This window comes from Gopherus flavomarginatus, chromosome 3, assembly GCF_025201925.1.
Source record: "Gopherus flavomarginatus isolate rGopFla2 chromosome 3, rGopFla2.mat.asm, whole genome shotgun sequence".
Lineage (NCBI taxonomy): Eukaryota > Metazoa > Chordata > Testudines > Testudinidae > Gopherus > Gopherus flavomarginatus.
In genome coordinates, this window is record NC_066619.1 from 174,058,971 (window position 1) to 174,082,932 (window position 23,962).

General features: G+C 45.2%; 1 protein-coding gene across 4 annotated transcripts in view; it reads left to right on the forward strand.

Moving 5' to 3' along the window:
• Positions 1–23,962, forward strand: part of PPA2 (inorganic pyrophosphatase 2) — a 456,033-nt gene that overhangs the window by 138,523 nt on the left and 293,548 nt on the right. For all 4 annotated transcript variants that reach the window (XR_007773249.1, XR_007773247.1, XR_007773248.1 and 1 more), the window contains exons 3-7: positions 1,748–1,792; positions 14,368–14,421; positions 18,042–18,161; positions 19,370–19,456; positions 22,878–23,004. Coding sequence is in view for 1 of the 4 variants with exons in the window: in XM_050944533.1 (XP_050800490.1) it covers positions 1,748–1,792; positions 14,368–14,421; positions 18,042–18,161; positions 19,370–19,456; positions 22,878–23,004 (433 nt within the window). In the remaining 3 variants the exon portion in view is untranslated. The remainder of the gene's footprint in view (positions 1–1,747; positions 1,793–14,367; positions 14,422–18,041; positions 18,162–19,369; positions 19,457–22,877; positions 23,005–23,962) is intronic.

The window sequence follows — 23,962 nt, forward strand, 5'->3', positions numbered from 1 at the left end:
TGTTAGCCATATTCCCTGGAGTTTCATTATTGCTATAGTGAAATGCCTGTTTTCTATGTCATCTGTGAAAACTGCCAGCCTTCAGTTTAATCTGAGAAGAGATTTGCTTATTCTGGCATACTAGTTCCAAAAAATAGCTTGGGAAATTTTCAGCCTTTAAGGTTTGTTGCTTCAATTGTTCAGTTGGTTTGTAGGGTGGAACACTGAGAAAAATATGCAGCCCTACCATGTGCCCAGAGGGGTTTTCCTAAACAGATAAATGCTACGTCAATATCATTCTGTTTAATCATTTGCAACCAGGGCTTGAAAAGTGTACCTGATGCCTTTGTGTGGGAGGACTAAACTTGCTGGTGAGAGGTTGATGGGAAAGACAAGAGTTGGAAGGCCTTACAAGGGAGGTCCAGGGGCCATAACTTTATTAGCACCTCTTACTATCCTTAGCTGCTGGGAGGGAGGAGGGTGCTGACATTTCCGCTAAGATGCTGTTCCTGCATCCTTCTTTCGTCTTTTTTTAAACTTGCCTCTGGCAAGCAGATGTCTGATGAATTTGAAGCTCCTCCCATTCTGGCTGATGGGCAAGGGAAGAAATTTCTGTTTCTTCTGTCCCTCCAGAGCCTCCAGTCTGCTGGGAGAGACATGGGTCTCCACTTTGATCCCTGTCCCAGTTTCCTAGATTCTGGAAGGGGACTGGAGAACAGGGCCGCCCAGAGGGGGTGCAAATGGGGCAATTGCCCCGGGCCCCACAGGAGCCCCCACAAGAGTTTTTCGGGACCCTTGGAGCGGAGTCCTTCACTTGCTCCGGGGGCCCTGGAAAACTCTCGCAGGGCATGGGCCCCCGGAGCTTCTTCCACTCTGGGTCTTCGGTGGCAATTTGATGGCGGGGGGTCCTTCTGCTCCCGACCCACCACCAAAGTGCCCTGAAGACCCACGGCAGGGGGTCCTTCCGCCCCGGGACTCGCTGCCAAAGTGTCAGGTCTTCGGCCGCAATTCGGCGGCCGGGGGTCCTTCCGCTCCAGGACCCGCCACCGAAGTGCCCCGAAGACCCACGGTGAGGGGGTCCTTCTGCCCCGGGACCCGCCGCCAAAGTACTGGGTCTTCGGCAGCAATTCGGTGGCAGGAAGACCCCAGGCCCCTTGAATCCTCTGGGCGGCTCTGCTGGAGAACGAAGAGGCCTCTGCTACTCTTCCTCTCTTCCAGCCTCTGCCTTTAAAGTCCTCTTCACTTGTGAATAACTCCAATGCCTGCTGCTGTTTATAATGCAATTCACAGCTGTTGCAAGCAGCAGCAGGATGAAACTGACCTGGTTCTTAACAGTTTTGTGGCTGTCTATTGAATGGAATCTGTAAAGCAGCACTGAAACTGACAGGTCTTAATTTCACTCAGCTGATGCTTGGCAAAGAAACTAGATTTGTCCCTTTCTGATTCAGGAAGATGAAAATGCATCAGTTCACATTTGGAAGGTTATAGCCTTTCAACCATTAGGAAATTTAAATGTTTTTAAAATGAGTTACAGTTATAGAGAAATTGATGGCTTAGGTCCCCGCTCGTATTCTCAAGGACTAGCTTGCCACTCATGAGTGGATTTTTCAGGCCCTTTTAAAAACTACTAGTATAGTCTGTGTAGAATCTACAGTGTAGTAATTATTTATAGAAACACCATGGTATTCTTTTCTCTAACATGAATATATTTTGGATTCGACTCCTGTAAGTGAGCGTTCTAAATGCAAATTTTTCTTTTTCTGTATAGGATAAGGAGGTTCCTGCGAAGAGATCAAAGACTAAAGGAAGCGAGGTACAGTTAGAAATTATTTTTCATTAAATGTAATTTTGCTATGCTCTGATTGTAATGGACACATTAGCATGGGGCTTTCAGTCATGGTGGGCAAAATGAGAGCTGTTCAGTACCATCCATCTTTCACTGAATACAACCGATAAACCTTCAAATACAAATGCCATGAGGGACCTCAAAGGGATTTCAAGTCTTCTGTTCAAATGGGCAAAAAAGTCATTTTTTTTTAGTAATCAAAATGTTCTAAAAGACAAATGTTTTATATTTTTCAGTAGAAGCTTCTTTCTGACAGTTGTAAAGTTCATACATTGTATTTTCTCCTATTACATACAGAAGCCTGCTCAAGTAAACTCTCTTAGTAAAACATTCCCTATGTGCTCTGACTGCAGTGTAATATAAAAACAATTATAAATCTTTTCTGTTAGAGCAGTGGTTTTCAACCTCTTTTCATTTCTAATGGAGGTGAGGACCCCTTTGAAAATCACAGACATAGTCTGCGGACTCCCCCAGGGGTCTGCAGACCACAGGTTGAAAACCACAGGGATATTAAGTACGAGGGGCCAAAACCCAGACTTTCCAGGTGTGTTTTGAACTGAAGGCATGTGCTTTTCTGGGATGTGCAGCTGTGCACAGTAGAGGAAAGCGCCCTGTGCATGTGCTCAGCATTGCTGCTAGTTAGAGAGAGAATGAGTGCCCAAGGTTTGTTTGTGTAAATGTTTGTGAAGGAGTCTTCTTTTAAATTGTATAGTTTCTAGTAAAGGTTGTCTTGGGACCTAAGTGGGGGCATGGAATCACTTTAAATATTGAGTAGAATGCGAAAGAAACAATTCACATTTTAAGCCTCAGATTTTCAAATATGAGTTCTTAAAGATGGGCTCTTAAATCCCTGTTTAGGCACTGAAATAAGTTCTGAGTAACCAGCAATTATTAGGCAATATCTGTGTGACCAATCAATTGTATTTCAAATACCGCTAAATGGCATTTTAACTAGACAGAGCCACTCTGATGGTTTGGTTTCTAGCAGCACTTGAAATATTATTTCCTGCCACTGGTATGGTCCCGTGTACCATCCTTACACGTCCATCCGCTCACACATACACGTTAATTCTCTCCCACTCATAATTCATTTAACCTACAAATACCAGTTATATGTACTATTTAAATTTCAGTCTTTTTTTCTAATGCTGACATAAGAATTATTTAAGTAGGAGCACAGTCATTTATAAATGCGAATAAAAGGTAAACATAAGGAGGAGCTATATTGCTGTACAACAGGTGATGAGGCATGCACTCACATGACATATGCTATGAATTTTAACTCTAGCAGGCAGTCATGTATTCTGTTTCTTATCTGTCTAAGCAGTGTGAGACAATATCTGATCCTGATCATCTTGCAGAGCCTAATCTACAAAAATGGTTAAAACTAGATGAAACTTCTGAGCTGTAACGTTAATATTTATACTTTAATATTTTTCTCATTTAGTGGAAATCTTCTTAAACTTGACTAAAACGACATCATTATTTCCTACATGCTATAGCCCTGATCCTACAGATGTCTTCAGAGGATCAGTCTAATGTAGTGCTTAGTTAGAAGTTCAACTTCATTGAGTATTGTTTTTGCAATATCTTACATATGTTTTCTTTCATCCAAAAGGATCTCAAAATGCTTCATAGAAGTGGGTATATTACAAATTATGAGTATGTAATTCACTTACTCAGAGATAGATAAACATAAAAGAATTACTTTGCTCACCTTGTTAAAACATAGCCATGTCTAGGATGAAGCATAGAAACTTTTAAAAACCACTCAGTAATATTACACAGCAGTTTAGGATAGGAATACTATATTCAGTTGAAAAGGCAAGAGATGATATGGATACAAATTGTACAATAGATAACCAACCTGGCTACCTTTCCTAATCCCATGAAAAGTGGCATAGCTTTTTTAAATAAGCACATGTGTTCAAGATCTTACTTAATTGTTGGCACTTCTAGCAGTACTAAAACCATATGTTAAATTATACTAGTCAAGTGTTTCTCTGGTAAATAATGTACATCCAATGGCAGTTTAGATATAGAAAATAGAAATAATTTGGCATAAGTCTCCTGAGTTTCAGATTTATTTAAAATTGTTCTGAGCACTTGTGATATTGAAAAGGGGACTACAAAATATTGGTCTATCTTTTGATGTGCTTAATTCAGTTCTTCACTGAAGTATGGACATACATCTTAGCAGTTTGCAAGATCAACTTGCTTGGTTTGTTCTAATAAAAAAGGTTTCCCCAGCTTTTCCTGGTATGGGGCGTCGTTTAGTAGTGAGGCCGTATCGTGGGCCTCCTCCCTTTCCAAACTCTGATTTACTCTCAGATTTGCAATCACGTCAACCCTGTGTAACTACTGTAATTGCTAGCATGGAAAAGAGAATAAAGAAACTATTTATATATTTGAACTACTTAATGAGTTGGAGATGGCTGCCTTCCAGATGTTAGGGGAGATAATTACCTTTAGTCTCAGATCATTACCATCTTGTAATCTGAACCTGTGCTTTGTTTTAAGTACTGCAAGCACTGAAAATTCACTCTCTCGCCCAGGTAAGTAGATGTGAAAAGCATCAAAAGTTTCAAATCTCCATCTGTGAATGCTGGATGTTCTTCCTATAGTTGCAGTCACAGTTCTGTCAGGGGCTGGTTCTGTAGTCTTCAGGGTATATCTACATTGCAATTAAACCCCCCTGGCTGGCCTGTGCCAGGTGACTCAGGTTCACAAGGCTCGGGCTAAGGGGCTGTTTAATTGCAGTGTGGGCATTTGAGCTTGGGCTTGAGCTAGGGCTCTAGGACCCCGCGAGGAGTCAGCTGGCCCGGGCCAGCTGAGGTTGTCTGATTGAAGTGTAGACATTCCCTTAGCCCTGGTCTACACTACGAGTTTTGGTCGAATTTAGCAGTGTTAGATCGATTTAACCCTGCACCTGTCGACACAACGAAGCCATTTTTGTCAACTTAAAGGGCTCTTAAAATTGATTTCTGTACTCCTCCCTGGCGAGGGTATTAGCACTGCAATCGACCCTACTGGGTCGAATTTGGGGTAGTATGGATGCAATTTGATGGTATTGGCCTCCAGGGGCTATCCCAGAGTGCTCCATTGTGACCACTCTGGATAGCATTCTCAACTCAGATGTACTGACCAGGTAGACAGGAAAAGCCCTGCGAACTTTTGAATTTCATTTCCTCTTTGGCCACCGTGGTGAGCTGATCAGCAGAGATGACTATGGAGTCCCAGAATCACAAAAGAACTCCAGCATGGACCGAATGTGAGGTACTGGATCTGTTTGCTGTATGGAGAGATTAATCTGTGCTATCAGAACTCTGTTCTAAAAGATTAAATGATTATGTGCAGCCAGACACCAGGGCTGTTAGAAGAGCGCAGCAGGGCACGCTGCGAATCAGAGAAGTTTTGAAAATCAGTTTCATGACTGGCCAAGCTATGGTGTGAAAGTTTTTTGTTTCTCCTTGATGAAAACCTGCCCTCTTGGTTCACTCTACTTTACTGTAAGCCAACCGCCCTCCCCTCCCCCCTTTGATCTCCGCTTGCAGAGGCAATAAAGGCATTATTGTTTCAGATTCATGCATTCTTTATTAATTCATCACACAAATGGGGGGATAATTGCCAAGGTAGCCCGGGAGGGATGGGGGAGGAGGGAAGCACAGGGTTGGGGTAGTTGTAGGGGCACCCCCTAGAATGGCATGCAGCTCATCATAGAAGCGGGATGTCTGGGGCTCTGACCCAGAGTGGCTGTTTGCCTCTCTGGTTGTTTGGTAGGCTTGCCTGATATTCCAGGCAGGACTGAATCTCCATTAGACTGAACGTAAAGAAGGGAATGACCTGGAGTCACTCCCATTTGTGTCCAGGCACCCCCGACCAACCTCACCGAGGCTGGCCAGGAGCACCCATGTCTGCCCAGGCGTCCCCGACTGACCTCACCGAGGCCAGCCAGGAGGAACCAGGAGACAGCAGCAGACGGTACAATGCACCTGCTAACCGTCTTTGCTAACTTGCAAAGGCAAGGAGCTGCTGCTGTGTAGCACTGCTGTACCGCGTCTGCCAGCAGAACCCTGGAGATGTACGGTGACAGTAAGCTGAGCAGGTTCCATGCTTGCCATGGTATGTCATCTGCACAGGTAGCCCAGGAAAAAAAGGCAAGAAATGATTTTTTGCTGTTGCATTCATGGAGGGGGTGTGTGGGGGCTGATGACATGTACCTAGAACCACCCGCGACAGTGTTTTTGCTCCATCAGGCATTGCGAGCTCAACCCAGAATTCTGATGGGAGGCAGAGAATGCAGGAACTGTGGGATAGCTAGCACAGTGCAACGCTCCGAAAGTCGATGCTAGCCTCGGTACTGTGGACGCACTCCGACTTAATGGTCTTAATGGTCTTCAGTGGGGGCACACACAATCCGACTGTATCAAATCGATTTCCCAAAAATCGACTTATATTAAATTGACCTAATTTTGTAGTGTAGATATACGCTTAGTGTCTTTTTAGGGGCCATAGTTGTCTTTTAAAGACAAATCTGAAATGTCGCTCCCTGCTGCACTGAAAGGTCTTCTAACCAGCTCATCATTGTATGTGTCTTTGATGTTTTATTCACAGATGTTCTGTTTTCAGCTGAGTCAAGTGTTCTTGAATACATGCTTTTACTTCAAATGGGAAGATGTTTGTGGGCTTCAGTGAGGAAATTATCTAGGCACGTCGAGATTATCCTCATTTACTTGCAGAGTCCCATAAGTTTTTTTTCTTAAATCGGGATCAGACATGTTCTGTGTTAAATAGCATCACAGGCTGTTCTTGCAAACTCAAACTGAGTTCCCTCTGTCAAGTGAAAACTTCTGGTAAATAAGCCAGCTGAGTGAGCCATAAGGGGTCATCAAAACAGGCGGGCGAGGCAAGTGAGTGACTTGCCAGAGAGACTAGCACTTTGGGAGGGAGTTCAAAAAGGTGTGTCAGTGCTTTCTTGTGATAAAACCAACACATACCAGTGTGAAGGAGGAACTTGGCAGCATTGATCACTCAGCACAGCAAAAACATTAGGATTCATGGGATAAACTCTAAGGAAGTTAACTGTCTTCCCAGCAGTATCCTTCATGTTTTTCAGATATGCTGGTGATTTCCTTGTGATTAGAGCCTCCTGGTCTATACAAGGAGCCATCAGTGCTACAAAGCAGCTATATGTAACCAGACCTCTGTGATGCCATTGCTTGTGCTCCATCTGTGGAGACCATCACAATGTTCCCACTCAGGAACGTTTTCCGTATGATATTTGAAAAATTTCCCCTGCAGTTGTGCTGGTTAGCAGAGAGAGAGAACAAAGGAAGTTGTCTTGCACTCAGCCACCAGATTAATATCTAACCTAGGAGCAGTGATGAGCTCCCAAAATCCTAAGAACTGATTCCCTACTGGGTCCTTGGTAGCACGTCGTCGTCGTCGTCTTCACTCGCTCCGGGTTTTCAGCGGCATTTTGGCGGCGGGTCCTTCACCCGGAGTGAGTGAAGGACCCACCGCTGAAGTGCTGCCAAAGACCCGGTAGGGAACTGCGTGGTGAGTAAAAGCTCCACGTGCCTGTTTTCCTTCCCTCAACCCATGTCCTGCCCCTGACTGCCCCCCTCAGAACCCACAACCCATCAACCCCTCTGCCCTTGTCTCCTGGCCACCCCTTCCTGAGACTCCCCCACCCTAACTGCCCCCCCGGACCCTACTTGCCCTGAGTGTACTGACCCCATCCACCACCACGCCGAAAGACCCCCCGCCCCCTTAGCGCGTGGTTCTAAGCAGGAGGAGCTCAGGCCCTGCGGGAGCCACACTGCTACAGCGTTGTTCAGGGCCGATCCTGGACGCGGCAAACTGAGGTTCCGGGAGAGGGGGGAGGTGGGGGTAAGCGGCATGGTAAGGGGCCTGGGGGGTTGGATAAGGGGCAGGGAGTCCCGGGGACAGGGAACGCGGGGTGGGGGGTTGGATGGGGCAGAGATTCTGAGGGGCAGTAATCGGACAGGGAATGGGGGGGGTTGGGTAGGGGAGAAGGCGGAGGCGGGGCCGGGGTGGGGGGCAGCCTCAGAGATTCTCGTGGGGGCCCCGTGGGGCCTGGGGCATGGGGAAAATTGCCCCACTTCCCCCTCCTCTGGGCAGCCCTGGAAATCCCTCCTGCCCGGCCCCCTTACCATGGCGCTAAAAGGTGGCAAGAGCTGCAGAGCTGCGTTGGTGCTGGTAGCTCGGCACGCTGCGGCTCTGTAGGGGGGAGGAGGAGCCTTCCCAGCTGGGAGCTCAGGCAGACCAAACAGGACGGTGTTTGTCCACCCACTCGCCCCTTTAGCAACCGGTTCTACACTAGTTTTAAATTTAAGAACCGGTTCTTGCGAACTGGTGTGAACCAGCTCCAGCTCACCACTGCCTAGGAGAGAGAGTTTGCAAAGGAAGCCACATCAGTGAATTAGTGAGATTTAATTGCAGAGAAATAGTTGCCTCAAGCTTGAGAAGATTGATGCTACATTTTCACCAATGGCAGAGATTCTTCTTGGTCCTGGATCTTTCACAACTTTGAAGTGTCCAGTTGCATGCTTATCTTATCACTGAACATCACCGAAACCAATTCTTTGTACAGCTTGAAGTAAAAACCGTTCCCTTGTGTTATCAGACTCCCCTTCGCTTTTCAGTGCAAAGACTCACAAGATGAGATGTCTGCCTGCCTGTTGACTTCAGAGTGGACATTGCGCATTTTTGGCCATGTAGCTTTGTTAACTTATACTGGAAAAACTCCAGAGGCTTGTCTTTCAGGCTAGAATGTTTGGTCTCTAGATATAGCTGGAGATTGTTGGTTTGATTTTCATTGGCCAGCACCTCCTAGCAAGTGATACATTGGGGATGGGGCTTATATTGTGAACAGGTCCATAGTAAGCATGTCTCCATATATCCGTGATCATGTGTCATGGTAGTCCTTCTTTTCATCCCTCTTTGCTCTTCTGTAGTTGAAGGCACTGGGCTGTGGCTTGCTCTGTTCACTCTTCTTAGACCTTCGGCTCAGGCCTGTGATGAGAGTTGGTAAAATCACAAATGAGCAGCAGCTGCATTAAATCATCACAGAAGAGAAACAGTGGAAGTGCAGCTGCTGTCTTCTATCTCTGCCCTTGTCATGGTACAAAGCGTAAGCAAGGTATGTCAGCAGGTCCAGAATGCTTTTTTTTTTTTTTTTTTTTTTTTTTAAATTATATTTTCCAAAAGCACTTTGCTGTACAAGTGGCTGGAGTAACTGCAGTCTTTTTCTGGAAAAGCTCACCATCCTTTTTGTTCCTTATTTTATCTCCTCCTCTTCCCATCAGTTTTGTTCTCTTCCTCATTTTCGGCACAGGCTACCCTGCGTTCTTGCTTCCTCTTCTACTCAAAATTGCTTTATCCCTTAAAAGATTCCACAGCAGCCACTAAACTCTCAGTTTTCCCCATCCCCCAGGCAAAAATCAAATTTCTTCACTCCTTCTCCCCCATTACAAATAGGTTCTAATCCCTGCCCCACATCCACTGGTTACAGGATCAGGAGCTCAGCAGGACTGGGGAAGGAAGTGAGCAGCTCAGCAGGGAAAGCGTGATTTACCAGGAGGAGAGAAGGGTTGTATGTGAGAAAGGACTTTTCAAGCCAGAAGGCAGCTTGTAGGGAGGTGGTCCAGGAATGGAGCCAGAAACAGATTTCTTCATGTAAACTATTTGCATCCCTGTTTCCTCCTCTACTGCCCTTCCTGAAACTGCTCCTTTGGCTGTGGGTTGCTCTTATATGTCATAGACAAAATATTGTAATTTAAGGGATACTACTAAATATTTTTAATTGTTTTCTTCCTGTTGGCATATTGTATCTTCAAAACTAGACAATGTAATGCTTTAATTTTTCCCCACTTAGCAGCCGAAGATTCCCCCTCTCAGCTCTCAGGGTATTTAATGGAGCATAAGTGAAAACGACTGTACTCTATATTAATGCGAATGAACAATACAGTCTCGGTTCTTATATATAAGTAGAGAATCTGTGTGTCCCTGAGAACTGAGAGGATCCAGCTAACATGGGCTGTCCCTGTCTGTATTACAAAAAAATGTTTTGTCCTGTTTTTTCCCTATACCCCAGCAGACTGCTCTTCCAAAGAAGCCCCCACCCAGCAGAGCTGGTGAAACTGTAAGTAGGTGGTGTGAACAAATATGCACCCCAGGGGCCACCTCCGTCCAGGTCTATCATACAGCCTGCCCTCCACGAAGCCCCTCATACGCACGTATGAGAGTCTGCACCATGTGGAGTCTGGGGTGTTGCTCCAAGTTGCAAGCCTAGAGGGTGCTCACCATGTACAGGAGGCACCTGTCAGACCAGGGTTGGCATCTGTACTTCTGCTTGCTTCCTCTGTAACAGAGGGGGGCAGCACGTTGTGGCAAGCCATAACGAATGGGGGAAGCAAGCGATATTCATGGGTGGAAAGGCAGGACTGAGTCTATGTGATGGAGAGAATAAGAGGGAATTCTGGGAAGATCCAAGGGTGAAATCTAGGAAGGGAAGGGAGAGGAGAATGGAGAAGAGGAAGTGAGGGAAAAGAAGAGAAGACACAACATAGACTATATGAGGGAGGAATGAACAACCTTTTCTCTCTTCCTTTCATCTCCAGCTGTCAAATCCTCCTGTACATACCTCCCTAATCAACACTAAAACCATCCCGTCATGAACCCTTTGCACCCAGGTCAAGGGCTCTGGTTAATCCCTGAAAAAAATTGATTGTCCCATAAACGAACTGTTTTTATTTTTAAACAAGGATTGCATGAAGCTATTAAACTCTTGTAAACATCCGCAACAGCTGAAACTTGGACAGCTCAACCTTTCAGAGGCCTTTTGGATTTTTTAATTTTTTTTTTGGCATATGAATTAATCTATCAGGCTGTTATATTTAGTGCTCTTGACCATTTGTGTTCAACCGATATCAGAAATCCTGAGGGCCAGATTCTTGTCTGCAATAAATCAATGTAGCTTCACTGAAATAACTTGTGCTACACCAATTTACGCTAGCTGAGGCTCTGGCCCTGAGAGTCTTCCTTGACTCACTGCAGGCCTCAAGCAGTTCTTGATCAATTTAGGTTTTTAAAAAATCTCTATATTCTCCAGATGCCACAGTTACAGATGCAGTCAGGAAAATGCAGTTACAACACAGGTGTACGGCTAAATCTCCTGCAGTCTCCTTCACAACAAAAATAAGGCTCTGATGGCAGTGAAAGTTTATCCTGTAATATTTCAGCAAGACTTTATAGGTCCTTTTCCTGTTGTAATTATGAAAGTCAAAATGATTATTTGTTTAGTCTTGTTGTTGTTTTTTTATGCGCTCCATACCAGAATTGTCCTTAACATTTTTGGAGTGAGCCCATTAAACAGTGTTTTGCCATCTCTCCCCAAATGCGAGAGCCTGCCCCATCATGATCGCAGTGCTACGCAGTAAGCCCAGTGGTTCTGGGGGAGAGTTAAAGATGGTTGTCAGACATCCCCCATAACCGGTTCCTTGCATTCCTGTCCTTATCTGCTTTTGTCTCTTATCACACTTTCATCCCAGTTTTGTCTCCTTCGGTGCTGCCAGCCCTGAACTATGTTCTTTCATAACTATGTCCTTTTTCTTCAAGATGCTCTTTACCCAGGGAATATTCTCACTTAACTGATTCTTAAGGACTCTGTGCTTTCTTCCTTGCTTATTAGCTTAGGTTGTGGACTTTTCAGGAGATGGATTCTGTCTTATGAATTTGGACAGCGCATTGTGGGCATGACCGTTATACAAATTAATATAGAATGTGTTTTGGGATCTTCTGGCTATGAGAGGACCGTGAATTACTTGTGACCTTGAGGAAAAATCAGTGAGAGGTGACTGTTGAGATTCCCTCTTGTGCTTTTTAGTTCATCTCTCAAATTTGGGGAAGAGGGTGCAAATTTGGGACTGCAGAGGCTGGCGTTGATCAGACTATTGTATCAGCTCTGGAAATGTATTTGTTAGTTAATACAGCAGATCACTAGGAGCAAAAATCCAGGTACTTCATATCAGTTTCAGGGTTAACTGCACCTTTGACACCATTTCCCACCCCCTCCAATCCAGTCTTCCTTAAGCACCTACTTAAGGTTTAGACTCCCAGCAATCACCTCTCTTGTATGGAGACCTGTGTGTCTCTCCATTCAGACTGGGGGTTAGGCAATCCCTCTACACCTCACTGTGATATCCCCAGCAAGCCAGTCTGGCTCACAGGCAGAACCTGTGTGTTGTTTTCTGTCCAAAGGCTATGAACAGCCCATTGCCAGCAGTTACAAATTATCTCACAGCTCTTTCTAAGTAAGCACAGCTATTCTTAAGTTAAAAGCATCACAGAAGAAACATATAAAAACAATCGAAGTTCCTACATGCTTGACAGAGATCACTCCACCTCCAGCATAGAGCTCTGGTAGATGTCAGTCTTTGCAGTCCTTCCAGGGGTTGGGTTCTCCTAGGATCCAAGGTCCTGTCTGTTTGCTGAATCATAAGAAAGCCATGCATTAGTTTAAACTCAGTCTTTTTTGTACCAAAAGCCCTTTCTTTGTCTGTTGGTTTCTGGAAAAAGCAGTTTGACCTGGTAAATGCAAACCTTCTCAGAGAGAGATATCTTTCTAGAGATGATTACAACCTGAGTGATTCACCTTAATAACCACCTCCACTGTTTTTATTTCCTGGAGGAACTGTAGTAGCCCATCCCCCTGGAGTTGAATACAACCCTTGACCCACAATGATACAAAAACCATACCTCAGCTCAATACAATGTGGTCCCCAAAGATGTTGCATGAGGTTGCAAGATCTATTACACATTTTACATTCATGTAAGAAGTGTCTCTTAGGGTCCTAGACAAGGTGACATTTTGGAACAAATTCAAGCCTGGTGCAACTCCAATGAAGTCAGTTTGACGGTTCATCTTTCTTTTTAAAAAATGATGTTAGGCTTTGTCTACACTGGTACTTTCATCGTTAAAACTTGTCGCTCAGGGGTGTGAAACCCCCACCTCCTCCCGAACAACAAAAGTTTTAACAATGAAAAGCACTGTTGTGGACAGTGCTTCATTGGCGGGAGCCGCGCTCCTGATGAGGAAGCTACTGCCCCCCATTGGAAGTGGTTTTATTTCGTCTCCTGATGATAAAGAGCAGCTACACAGCGCACCTTACAGTGGCATGGGTGCAGCGGCACAGACCTACTGTTGTAAGGTGCGCTGTGTAGACATAGCCTTAGTTTCTAAGAGCAGGTTGGACAAACACCTGTCAAGGATGGTCTGGATAATACTTAGTCCTGCCACGAGTGCAGGGGACTGGACTTGATGACCTCTCGAGGTCCCTTCTAGTTCTTTGATTCTACACTTAAAACTGCAGCAGTGCTGCTGTAGTGTTTCAGTGAAGACAGTTCTATGCTAATGGGAGAGCTTCTCCCACGGCATAGTTAATCCACCACCACAAGAGCCGGTAACTATGTTGACAGGAGAAACCCTTCCATCCACGTAGCGCTGTCCACACCAGGGGTTGGGTCAGTATAACTGTGTCAGTTAGGGCTGGGGATTCTTCACATCTGTGAGTGACGTAGTTATACTAATGTAAGTTTGTAGTGTAGACCTGGCCTTAGTTTCCCAGACCTGAAGAAGAGCTCTGTGTAAGCTTGAAAGCTTGTCTGTCCCACCAACAGATGTTGGTTCAATAAAAAGATATTGCCTCACTCACCTTGTCACACAGAAAATAAGGCATAGGAGCACAGGAATTGCCATATGGATCAGAGCAGTTTTGCCCAGTATCCTACACTCAACACTGACTGGTGCCAGCTGCTTCAAAGCAAGGCGCAAGAAACCCCGCAGTAAGCAATTATGTGATAACCTGCCCCGAGGGATAACTCTTAACCGGCATTAATTAGAGGTTAAATTTTGCCCTATTCTATTCTCAGTTGGATCTTAGATACTACAGAGATGAGTGTGATATGAGCACCTTCCAGTAGTGCATTTAGCACTGTAACTACCCCTCTGTCACGTGTTGTTTGTTCTCTTACCCCAGAGGGCCAAGTGTTTGCACTGTAGTGTCTTGACAGAGTATGTGGGGTTCTTTTGTTCTGTGTTTATGCTTGAGTTTATATTCCTTCCAAAACTCCTGTTTATTTTTCAAATATCCAGTTTATCTAAAACGTTCAATCCTTTTTGAATCCTGCTAAGCTGTGGGCTTCAGTGATGTCCTGTGGCCATGGGTTCCACAGGCAAATTGAACATTGTGTGAAGAAATATATCATAGACCAGACTGAAAAGCATTGTGGAGATTTCTAAGTCTTCCTTAATAGTTACCCTGTCTTCTACTTTTGGGGAATATGGAATAATGTGACAAACTATAGTGTTGTAAATATGTTGCATCTAGAAAATTAAATGTCTGAGTTGTCAGTGCCAGCAAGTATTGCTGTCAGATACAGAAGAAATAACTTATCACAAAATTGTTTATCACCAACTTAGCTTTATTTTAAATACTTGAATTTTTTTTTCTTTTTAGGTAGTGTTTAACATGGTTGTAGAAGTGCCTCGCTGGTCAAACGCTAAAATGGAGGTAATTAAAAAAACAACCTTGGTTTATTAAATATATAGATATTTGCAGAATTGATGGTGATTTAATGGTTTCCAACATTTTAGAAAGTCAGTTTATTCAGTTGTATCCTTATATGTAAAATTCTTACGACTGGAATGTTCTTTTGCGGTTATTCATGCTGACGTTTTTCCTGTAGTTAAAAAAAAAAAATTAAGGGCCTAATTTTGTCTCCCTTACTCACATTGAGTATTTCCTTATTCCTCAATAACCCTATTGATTTCAAGGTGCAGAGTAAGGTACTATTCAACATGAATAAGAGGGCAGAACATTATAGTTGCAGGATAGTGTCCTGAACTCTCAATCTTCCTCTCAAATACACAGGTACCGTAACTTATTTAACTTTGGGATTCAAAAGATTTAATCCCTCCATGAGCTTTACTGGTGAATAAATTATAGTGTGCCAGTCCTAATCTTGACCTCTCTGTATTGGCTATCGAAAAACATCATATTTAATCTAAGAGCAGTTGTTGGCACTTAGTTACTTTTGAAGTTTTTTCTTCTTCCTGGGAAATGACTTTTGAAGGTTTAAAAAGTAGAGACTGATTGGAGCATTCTTCTGCGGTGTCACAATACAAAGGCTTAGGCATGCTTTATTTGTGGTGTAGGTAAAACACTTCCTAAATTGTACAGGAACTAGCTTGTTCCCTTGATAATAGATTAATTTCAGGGCTCCCTTCCCCAAGGTTTTATGAAAGTTTGGGAGTAAACTGTTGTTAGTCTTACCTGTGCTGGTGCCCTGTCCAGAGCTTAATTTTTTTCCTGATCCTGAAATGACTTCGAAAGTTGGATTTTAAACTATGTTCACTATCATCAGGGCCAATGCAAGGAAGTTTCGCCCTAGGCGAAACTTCCACCTTGCGCACCCCCCACCTCCAGTCCTGTGGCAGCTACCTGCTCCTCACTCTGCCCTGAGGCGCCCTCCCCCCCCGCAGCAGCTCCCCTCCTGCCCTGAGGCACCCCCCTGCGGCAGTTTCCCTCCCGGGAGCCGTGCAGCACCTCCCCACCCCAGCTCACCTCTGCTCCGCATCCTCCCCGAGCACGCCGCCCGCACTCTAATTCTCCTCCCAGGCTTGTGGCGCCAAACAGCTGATTGGCAGGGACGCAGGAGAAGTGGAGCAGCGACCGCGCGCTCAGGGAGGAACCGCTGTAAAAAAAAAAAAATTGAGGGTACTGCTTTTTGACACCCCCAAATCTTGGTGCTTTAGGCAACTGCCTAGTTCGCCTTAATGGTAGCACTGGCCCTGACTATCACAGTTCATACTTGTAGGAATAATGCTGCTATTTTTTTTTCTTCTGTCAAATCACGTTACATTTTAAGATGACGTCAGGGGAAGGCTGAGTCCACTTGCCAAATGTTCTAATTTCACTGCACCATTTAAAGGCTTAACTTGAAATCTGGCTGGCTTTTAAACATATTTTATTTTCTTACCTAACGCTGCATTTGACCTCCGGAGGTATAGAGACACCTGCCATCCCATTAGAATCAGGTTTCAATGTGGCTTGACATCCTTGTCTGGATTTTCCACCTCTGACTTCTTGCAAGAGACAAGAAATGGCTGCCTTTACTTTGCTGATCAAATAACTACTGGGATATGGAAATTCTTAGAACACCACATTGGCAGAGATTATATTGGTGCCCACCAGATTTCTGTTTTCCTAACCCAGCAGTGGGAAAACTACGGTCTTCCAGACATTTAACTCTGGCCCTCGAGCTCCTGCCGGGGAGCGGGGTCTGGGGCTTGCCCTGCTCTGGTGCTCCAGCTGGGGAGCAGGGTCAGGGGCTTGTCCCACTCTGTGAGGCTCCTGGAAGCAGCAGCATGTCCCCCCTCCGGCTCCTACACATAGGGGCAGTCAGGGGGCTCCGCACCCAGGAACCACGGCCAATGGGAGCTGCAGGGCAGCGCCTGCGGACAGGGTAGTATGCAGAGCTGCCTGACCGCGCCTTCATGTAGAAGTTGGAGGGGGGACATGCTGCTACTTCTGGGAGCTGCTTGCAGTAAGTGCCACCTGGAGCTTGCATCCCTGGCCCCTTCCTGTGCCCCAGCCCTGATCTCCCTCCCGCCCGCCGAACCCCACGGTCCCAGCCTGGAACACCCTCCTGCATCCCAAACTCCTCATCCCCAGCCCCACACCAAAGCCCACACACCCAGCCAGAGCCCTCACCCCCTCCCGCACCCCAGACCCCAATTTCATGAGCATTCATGGCCCACCATACAATTTCCATACCCAGATGTGGTCCTCAGGCCAAAAAGTTTGCCCACTCCTGTCCTAACCCCTTCCCCGCTCCCAGACACCATCCTTGAGATTGGACCATGGTAGGAAGGCAAAATTACACAAAGATCACCACACATCTGTGACTCCTGGACTGCTCTTCCCTTCATGGGAAGATTTTCTTAACTGATCTAAAGAATTTAAGAAACAAAGTTATTGAAACTTGCCTCCCCTGCCCCATCTTATTAGACCACATTTCCTGCATGTCACTCAGCCCCAGCAGTTCACATAGTTTCCTGTTGGCCTTCCTTGACTTCCTTGAGGTCATTCTCATTTTTGCATTGCCAGCAGCCTCTTCCAAGATGCTCTGGCAACATCAGGCAGGGGCCAAATTATTTTGCTCAGTTACATTGCTGTACATCTGGAGAAACATCACCAATCTTGGTGGAGTTACTCCATATTTTCACTGGTAGGATTTGGCCAAATGCAGGGAAAATCCTGACTGAAACCAGAATTGCACAATCAGTCACAACTTTCGGAGCATGCTTTGTATTTATACAAGAAGCAGATCTAATATTAGAGGCACAATGTCCAGCTCTGACCTGGTGTAAATGGATGCAACTCCTTTGGAAATCTATGGGCCAAATTCAGTGGTGATTTAAATGGTGGTGTATGTCATATGCTTAGTGTAAATGGATCAGAGAACATGTGTAGATGGTAAAGTCAGAATTGTCTACTTGGGGAAACTGGCCAGAATAGCTATTGTAGAATAAGCTATTTTGCAATAGGTCCCCATGTGGAGACACTTATTTCAGAACAAGAGTGCCTGTTTCTGATTTCACTTAATCTGCACCAGTTTGATGTTCATTGAGTGTGCAGAATGAGTGTACCGAACAAGTGTAACTGCTATACTATGGGTAGAGAAAACAGATGGAGGAAAACAACTAACAGTTAAAGCAGTTTTTCCATCATTGTCAACCCCTTGTTGTCTGATCAGCTTGGGCCCCTAATTATGTTACTGCCGAATTTGGCCCATAAAGTGCAGAGCTTCAAACCTAGTTCCTCTTCAGTATTTGTAGCTGACCATGACAGACTCCTTATAATGATATGCCTTTGCTTGTCTGGGGTCCAGCTTTTTATTTTTTTTGCCATGAATACTTCACTCCAAAGCTTAAAACATTAATAGCAAGTCAGATTTTTGAATGTGACCCTGGAGAGTTAGTGAGGCTATCACACTTCAATAATTTGCAAACCTCAGGCATGCTCTCCCAACTGCCCAAAATGCAACTTCTTACCCAGTTGGGTACAGGATTAATTGCTGTGCATTTTAGAATTCTTTTCTCACTCTCTCTCTTTCACAATCTGCTTAGATTGCCACCAAGGAACCATTGAATCCCATTAAACAAGATATAAAGAAAGGCAAGCTTCGATATGTGGCCAATATCTTTCCTCACAAGGGTTATATATGGAATTATGGTGCCCTCCCTCAGGTAACATTTTTGTTATAATGGTGAAACCTTCCTGTCTTCTGAGTAAATTACCTTATAAATCCTGAGCATTGCCTGAATGCAAATAAGTTGCAAGAAGGACGTTTTTGTTTGATAGATTTGTAAATTAGGAATTTTTTATGCAGACCTTTAGTGTGTCCATAAATTTTGATCAGAATTGGGGCATATGTGTAAATGTGTGCTCTGTTTCAGGAAGGAGTTAAGTATTTAAGGAACCTTGAATTTATACTTTTTACTTCCCTGTACTATGTGACAGGATTAGGCTGTCATCTTCCTGTCATTCAAAAGTACTTAAACCAAGAAGTAGTAATATTTTTTTCCCATTACACAAAGTTCAGGTAGGCCATTCATATTTGGCAGTGTAAATAGTAATTGGAATCTCTTAACCTCTTTGACAAAGGAAAAATATATAGGGACTTTTGGTTTTGCGTTAAACTAGTTACTTTGACTCATTTCATTTTGAATCTTCAGACTTGTTTGATCATATTTAATTTAAATTTTTGTTTTGTGTTTATAAACAGTGGCTGAAATTCCATATTTGGTGACAATAAGGATTTAGATGTTTGCTCATGATTTAGATGTTTGCTCATCAGCAACCAGTGCTGAAATGTATTTGAGGGTGCTTTAGAAGAAATTTCACCACAAGGCTCTTTTCTCTCTTCCCAAAATCCATATTTTTTGGTGGGTGGGTGTAGGCATGTTTTTTCCCTCTCATTTCTAGTAGATTCATTACGTCAAACATGGAAAAGAAAAATCCCCAAATTGAAACAATTGCCTACTTCAGAGGATATAGAAGTCACAAAAAACTTATAGCAGGAAAATAGCTACTGATGGCAAACTTTTTCTAAAAGTGGAAATAACTAAGTTTTAAAACAATCTGCTTTAATTAAAAAAAACAACAAACAAAATGTTGAACTTATCTTCAGAAACACATCCAATTTTGACTTAGCATTTGTACCTGAAGAGGGACTTAAATTCCAGACCCTCAGATTAAAAGACTGGTGCTCTCCCAAGCTATCTTATCGAGGCTCATAAAATCTACCATCTTTCTTGAGCTAAGCATGCCTATTGCCAGAAAAAGGAGAGGCTGTGTCTTTATTTACTGGTGTTTTATTAACCTCTGTAATTTATAGGTAAACTAAGGAATTGTGATTGGAGTTTAATTATTGTGTTTCTCAATCCTTTAACAGACTTGGGAAGATCCACACCATAAAGATAAGGATACAGGATGCTGTGGTGATAATGATCCCATTGATGTGTGTGAAATAGGCACAAAGGTTTGTCTTAATAAACACGGTTACTTTAATATTTTGGTAGGAACTTTTTGGATAGAATGGAGAGGGGCAAGGTGGAAGCAATTGACCAGAGGGAAGAGGTTACACTATTTATTTGTGGTTGTGGGATGACCCAAGTACAGAGCCAGCCTTGGGAAAAATGGCACCCTGGGCGAACTTGCATTTAGGTGCCCTGGCCCCTGTGGGTGTGGTGCTCCCCCATTGCCCCTGGTCCCCCATGTGCTCCCCACCCTGCGTTCCCCACTAGCCCCTGCACTGTGCCACCTGCACTGTGATGCTTGCACCTCCCTTCTGCGCCCCTAACCCTGCACTGGCATGCCCCCTTGCCCCAACACCTGCATTCTCCTGTGCCCCTAACCCCTGCTCTGTGCCACCTTCACCCCAATGCCTACTCCCCCTTCACTCCCAAACTCTGCCTCCTTGTGCACCCCAACACCTGTCCCCTCCTTTGCCCCTACCCCTGCAGTGTGCCCCCTTCATCCCAACCCCTGTACTCCCCTTCTGTGCCTCAATCCCTGTACCCCTTCACTCCTACCCCCTGCTCCTCCCTCCTGAGCCCCTAACCCTGCACTGTGCACATCTCATCACCCCAATATCTGCCCCCTCCTGTTACCCTAACCCCTGCAGTGTGTCCCCTTTATCCCAACCGCTACCCTTCCAGTACCCCAACCCCTGCACAGCGCATACTCCCACATTTCAACACCTGCCCTTTTGCACTGTGCCCCCTTCACTGCTACCCCCTGCACCTCCCTCCTGAGCCCGAGCACCTAACCCCTGCACTGTGCCCCCTGTGCCCCTAACCCTTTCATTCCCCCTCCTGTACCCACTTTGGGAAACTGACCTGGATGCACAAAGCAGCTGGCATTACTGCTTGCTCCCCCACTGGACTGCTGCTCCTCTGCCCCATGCACCTCCTGGGCTGTGTAAGGGGAGGGAAGGAGAGCAGCAGCTTCTGGATCTCTGTAACAAACACAGTACAAGAAGGCAAGTGGTGAAGTCAGGGCTGGCTCCAGGCCCCAGCGTGCCAAGCGCGTGCTTGGGGCGGCATGCCGCGGGGGGCGCTCTGCCGGTTGCCTGCGGAGGGTCCACTGGTCCCGCAGCTCCGGTGGAGCATCCGCAGGGACGCCTGCGGGAGGTCCCCAGGAGCCGCGGGACCAGCGAGTGGCAGAGCGCCCCCCGCGGCGTGCCGCTGTGCTTGGGGCGGCGAAATGGCTAGACCCGGCCCTAGGTGAAGTGACCTGAGTGCAGGGAGCCCTGGTGTTGTGTATGTTGCACGGGGTGGGGGGGAGGGGGAGAGAGAAAGAGAGAGAGAGTGTGTGTGTGTGTGTGAGAGAGACAGTGCATGTTGTGTTGAGGGGAATATGTGTGTGCCTGAGTGTATGCATGCACTGTCTCTTTAAGAAAGCACGCAGGGTCAGGAACCTGAAGGCTTGTGTTCAGACACAAGCAGCCACCAGCAGCTCCAGACCCAGAGAGGCAGCAGCACACACACAATTTCCCCGTCCCATCACCCAAGCTCAATGGAAATCGAGTGCACGGGTGAGGGGGACACCCTGTCATCAGCCTCCACCCTGCCCTGCAGACAGGAGGACGCTCCCAGTCTGGAATGGCCAGGGGCGGCTCCGGGGAGGAGATGAGTGGGGGGACAGGAACAGCAGCAGCTGCACACGTGGAGCAGGGCAGAGGATGGAAACCCCTGCTCTGGAGGAGTCATCTGATCACTTGATTCCATGGCTGGTCGTCCAACTACCCCGTGCAGCTTGAGTCTCTCCCCCCAGTCCCCTCTCCAGTGCTGCTGCCTGCCTGCTTCCCGCCTCTGTCAGCCCAGTTGGCCTTCAGCAGGTCAGGTGGGAATCCAAACCCTGCGCACGTCGCCCTCTTTGGTGGGCCGCCCTCGGCAGGGGCCTGGACAGCCCACCCCAAAGACCAGCCCTGCCAATGTATGGGCAAGGTTCTGTTAGAATCTGAGAAGAAACTGAGAGTTGCTTGTGTTGATAGGGGAAAGGTTTAAAAACCCTGGGGTTCACTTCAGGTTTATGTCTTATGTTCCTAAAAGCTCATGCTTCAGGGTTTCAGCCAGCCACTGGCAGAGGGTCAGGAAGGGATTCCCCCCTCTGGCTCCCAAATATTCTTGAAGTGTTTTTATCTTCTTTTTCTGTATGATTTGGTGGTCTATTCTGGCCTTAAACTCAGTGAAATGGTGGATTTTACAGAGGGAAGAAAGAACCAGCAGGATTTCACAAAAGCTTGGGAATTGAATGAGAGAGACAAGAGGAGATAAAAATGGCAGGTTTTATGGCTAAAATAACTCACAAGGGCAGTGCAGTTTTTAACAGCAATAGAAAAGAGAGAGAGAACTTTTTTTTTTTTTTTGCCATGTTGAGCTTGAATTGCCAGTGGGGAAATCTAGGAACACAAGTCAGAAAAACAAATGTGTGAGACTGGAGTGAGGAGGATAGATTAGGTGAAAAGGCAGATTTGGGAGTTACCTGTTTAGAGGTGGTAGGTTAAGGCCACCCAGAGATGAGAGAGAAAGGAAAGAGGGTCTAGTATAGCGCTTATGGGATGTTGACTGTGATGGGAGGAGAAGGAGACTCCGAAGGCTCGTTTGGAGTGGTAAGGTGGTAACAACATGGAGGCAGAAAAATTCTGAAAGTCCACAGAGTTAGGAAGGGAGGTAGCAATCATCAGTTGTGCTAAAGGTGGTGAATATATCAAGGAGAATGAGTTTGCAGAAGGTGCCCGTTGGACTATGCCAGAAGGAGACTGATTGCTAGTGACCTAAGTAAAGGTTGTGGCAGTGGAGAGGCGGAACCTGAATTTGGATTACAAGGGATCCAAGAAGGAATTGAAGGAGAGGAAATTGCTACAGCAGGAGGAAATGTTGCACTCCTGGGGCTTGGAGGAAAAGACTAGGAGAGAGATGAGGTGCTACTTGGAGAAGCCAGGGTGAATTTAGAGTGTGGAGATAGGTGTATGTTTGAAGGCTAGGAGAAAGGATCCAGGAGAGTGAGAGAAGAGATGAGGACTTGGGATGGGGATAGGAGGGATAGGTAGAAGGGATTAGAAGATGATTGAGTGGTGCCTCTGGATCACAGATTGGGGTAAATATAGAGGGGAGGGAAGAAAATTCTTGCTAGAACATGTCAGTTTTCTCCTTGAAGAAATTACTGAGATCTTGCACAGAGCAGTGGAAGAGAGAATCAAAAGTGAGAAAAGGCGGGAGAGGGGCAAATAGACCTGGGAATCTATTAGGGACAGGAAGTAAAACTCCGAATGGGAATGTGGAAGAGTTGAAAGAGGAGAACAACTTTTTGGTCTGTTAGAGGAAAACAAAGAGGTTGCGACTGGGTAGCCTTTTCTGTACCTTTCTAAGACAGAAATTGTGCTGCTGTGCTTTCAGGTTCACTCTCCTGGTGAGATCATTCAGGTAAAGGTTCTTGGAGTTATGGCTCTTATTGATGAAGGAGAGACAGATTGGAAGATTATTGCCATCAGTGTGGATGACCCAGAAGCCCAGAAAATTCATGGCAAGTATCTTTACCTGTCCTCAAACATCCATTTCAGCAAGTGCACTTTGAGGAACAGGATAAATTTAGAATTTGGAACTGGTAATACAGAAATGTGACCTAGATTACGAACTGTGCAGCTCCAGATTTAAATATTTGCACCTTGGTTTTAATTGCATGGTCAGTAGAGTGGTGTTTGACATTGACACACAAAGGATGAAGCAAGGCAGATCGCTTAAAGAAAAGGGAGCATGTATTCATCTATTTGATGTAGTCTGCACCTAAACATCTTCTTTAGGGAATGCACTTAGGTATCTCACACTAAGCTTTAGGAAAGCGAGCGGCTATCTCTGGACTTCCTTAGATGACCTGTCACACAGAGAACCCTGTGTGAGAGAACATGATCTTTGAAACATGACTGCCTTAGTAAGTAGTTGGGAGAATTGTAAGTTTAAACCCTTGCAAATGTCATTTACTTTGAACAGCCCTAATTTCCATTGGCTGTATGAGGGGTTTTTTGTTCACGAGTATTTGAATAGGTATAGTTTTGCACTCTGAAGATGTCCCTACATTTTTAAAGTGTCCTGTAGGGTTTTGACAACATGATTCCCAAGTAACTGAGAATTTGCACATGTGAAATTAATTGGTGGGCTCATGTTAGCTTTTTGTAGTTCACATTGCAAAATCATTATTACAATTGACTCTAACAGAAGCCTTGATGTTAGTGTCAGCAGAGAGAAGGTACAGATTAAAAGAACACATCTAACTTAAAAAATAAAATCACATTTGTCTGAAAAGCTTTTACTTGCAACTGTGAAATAGTTTGTACTATTGCTGAAAGAAACAAAAAGAAACAAATTAGCTTTTTAAGTGTTTACTTTCAATATTGTTAGTTTGTCTCCCCAACAGCCATTCATCCGCTAGTTTGTTTTGTTTGGGTCCTTTGCACAGTAACAGAGAAGGAAAAAAAATACAAAAA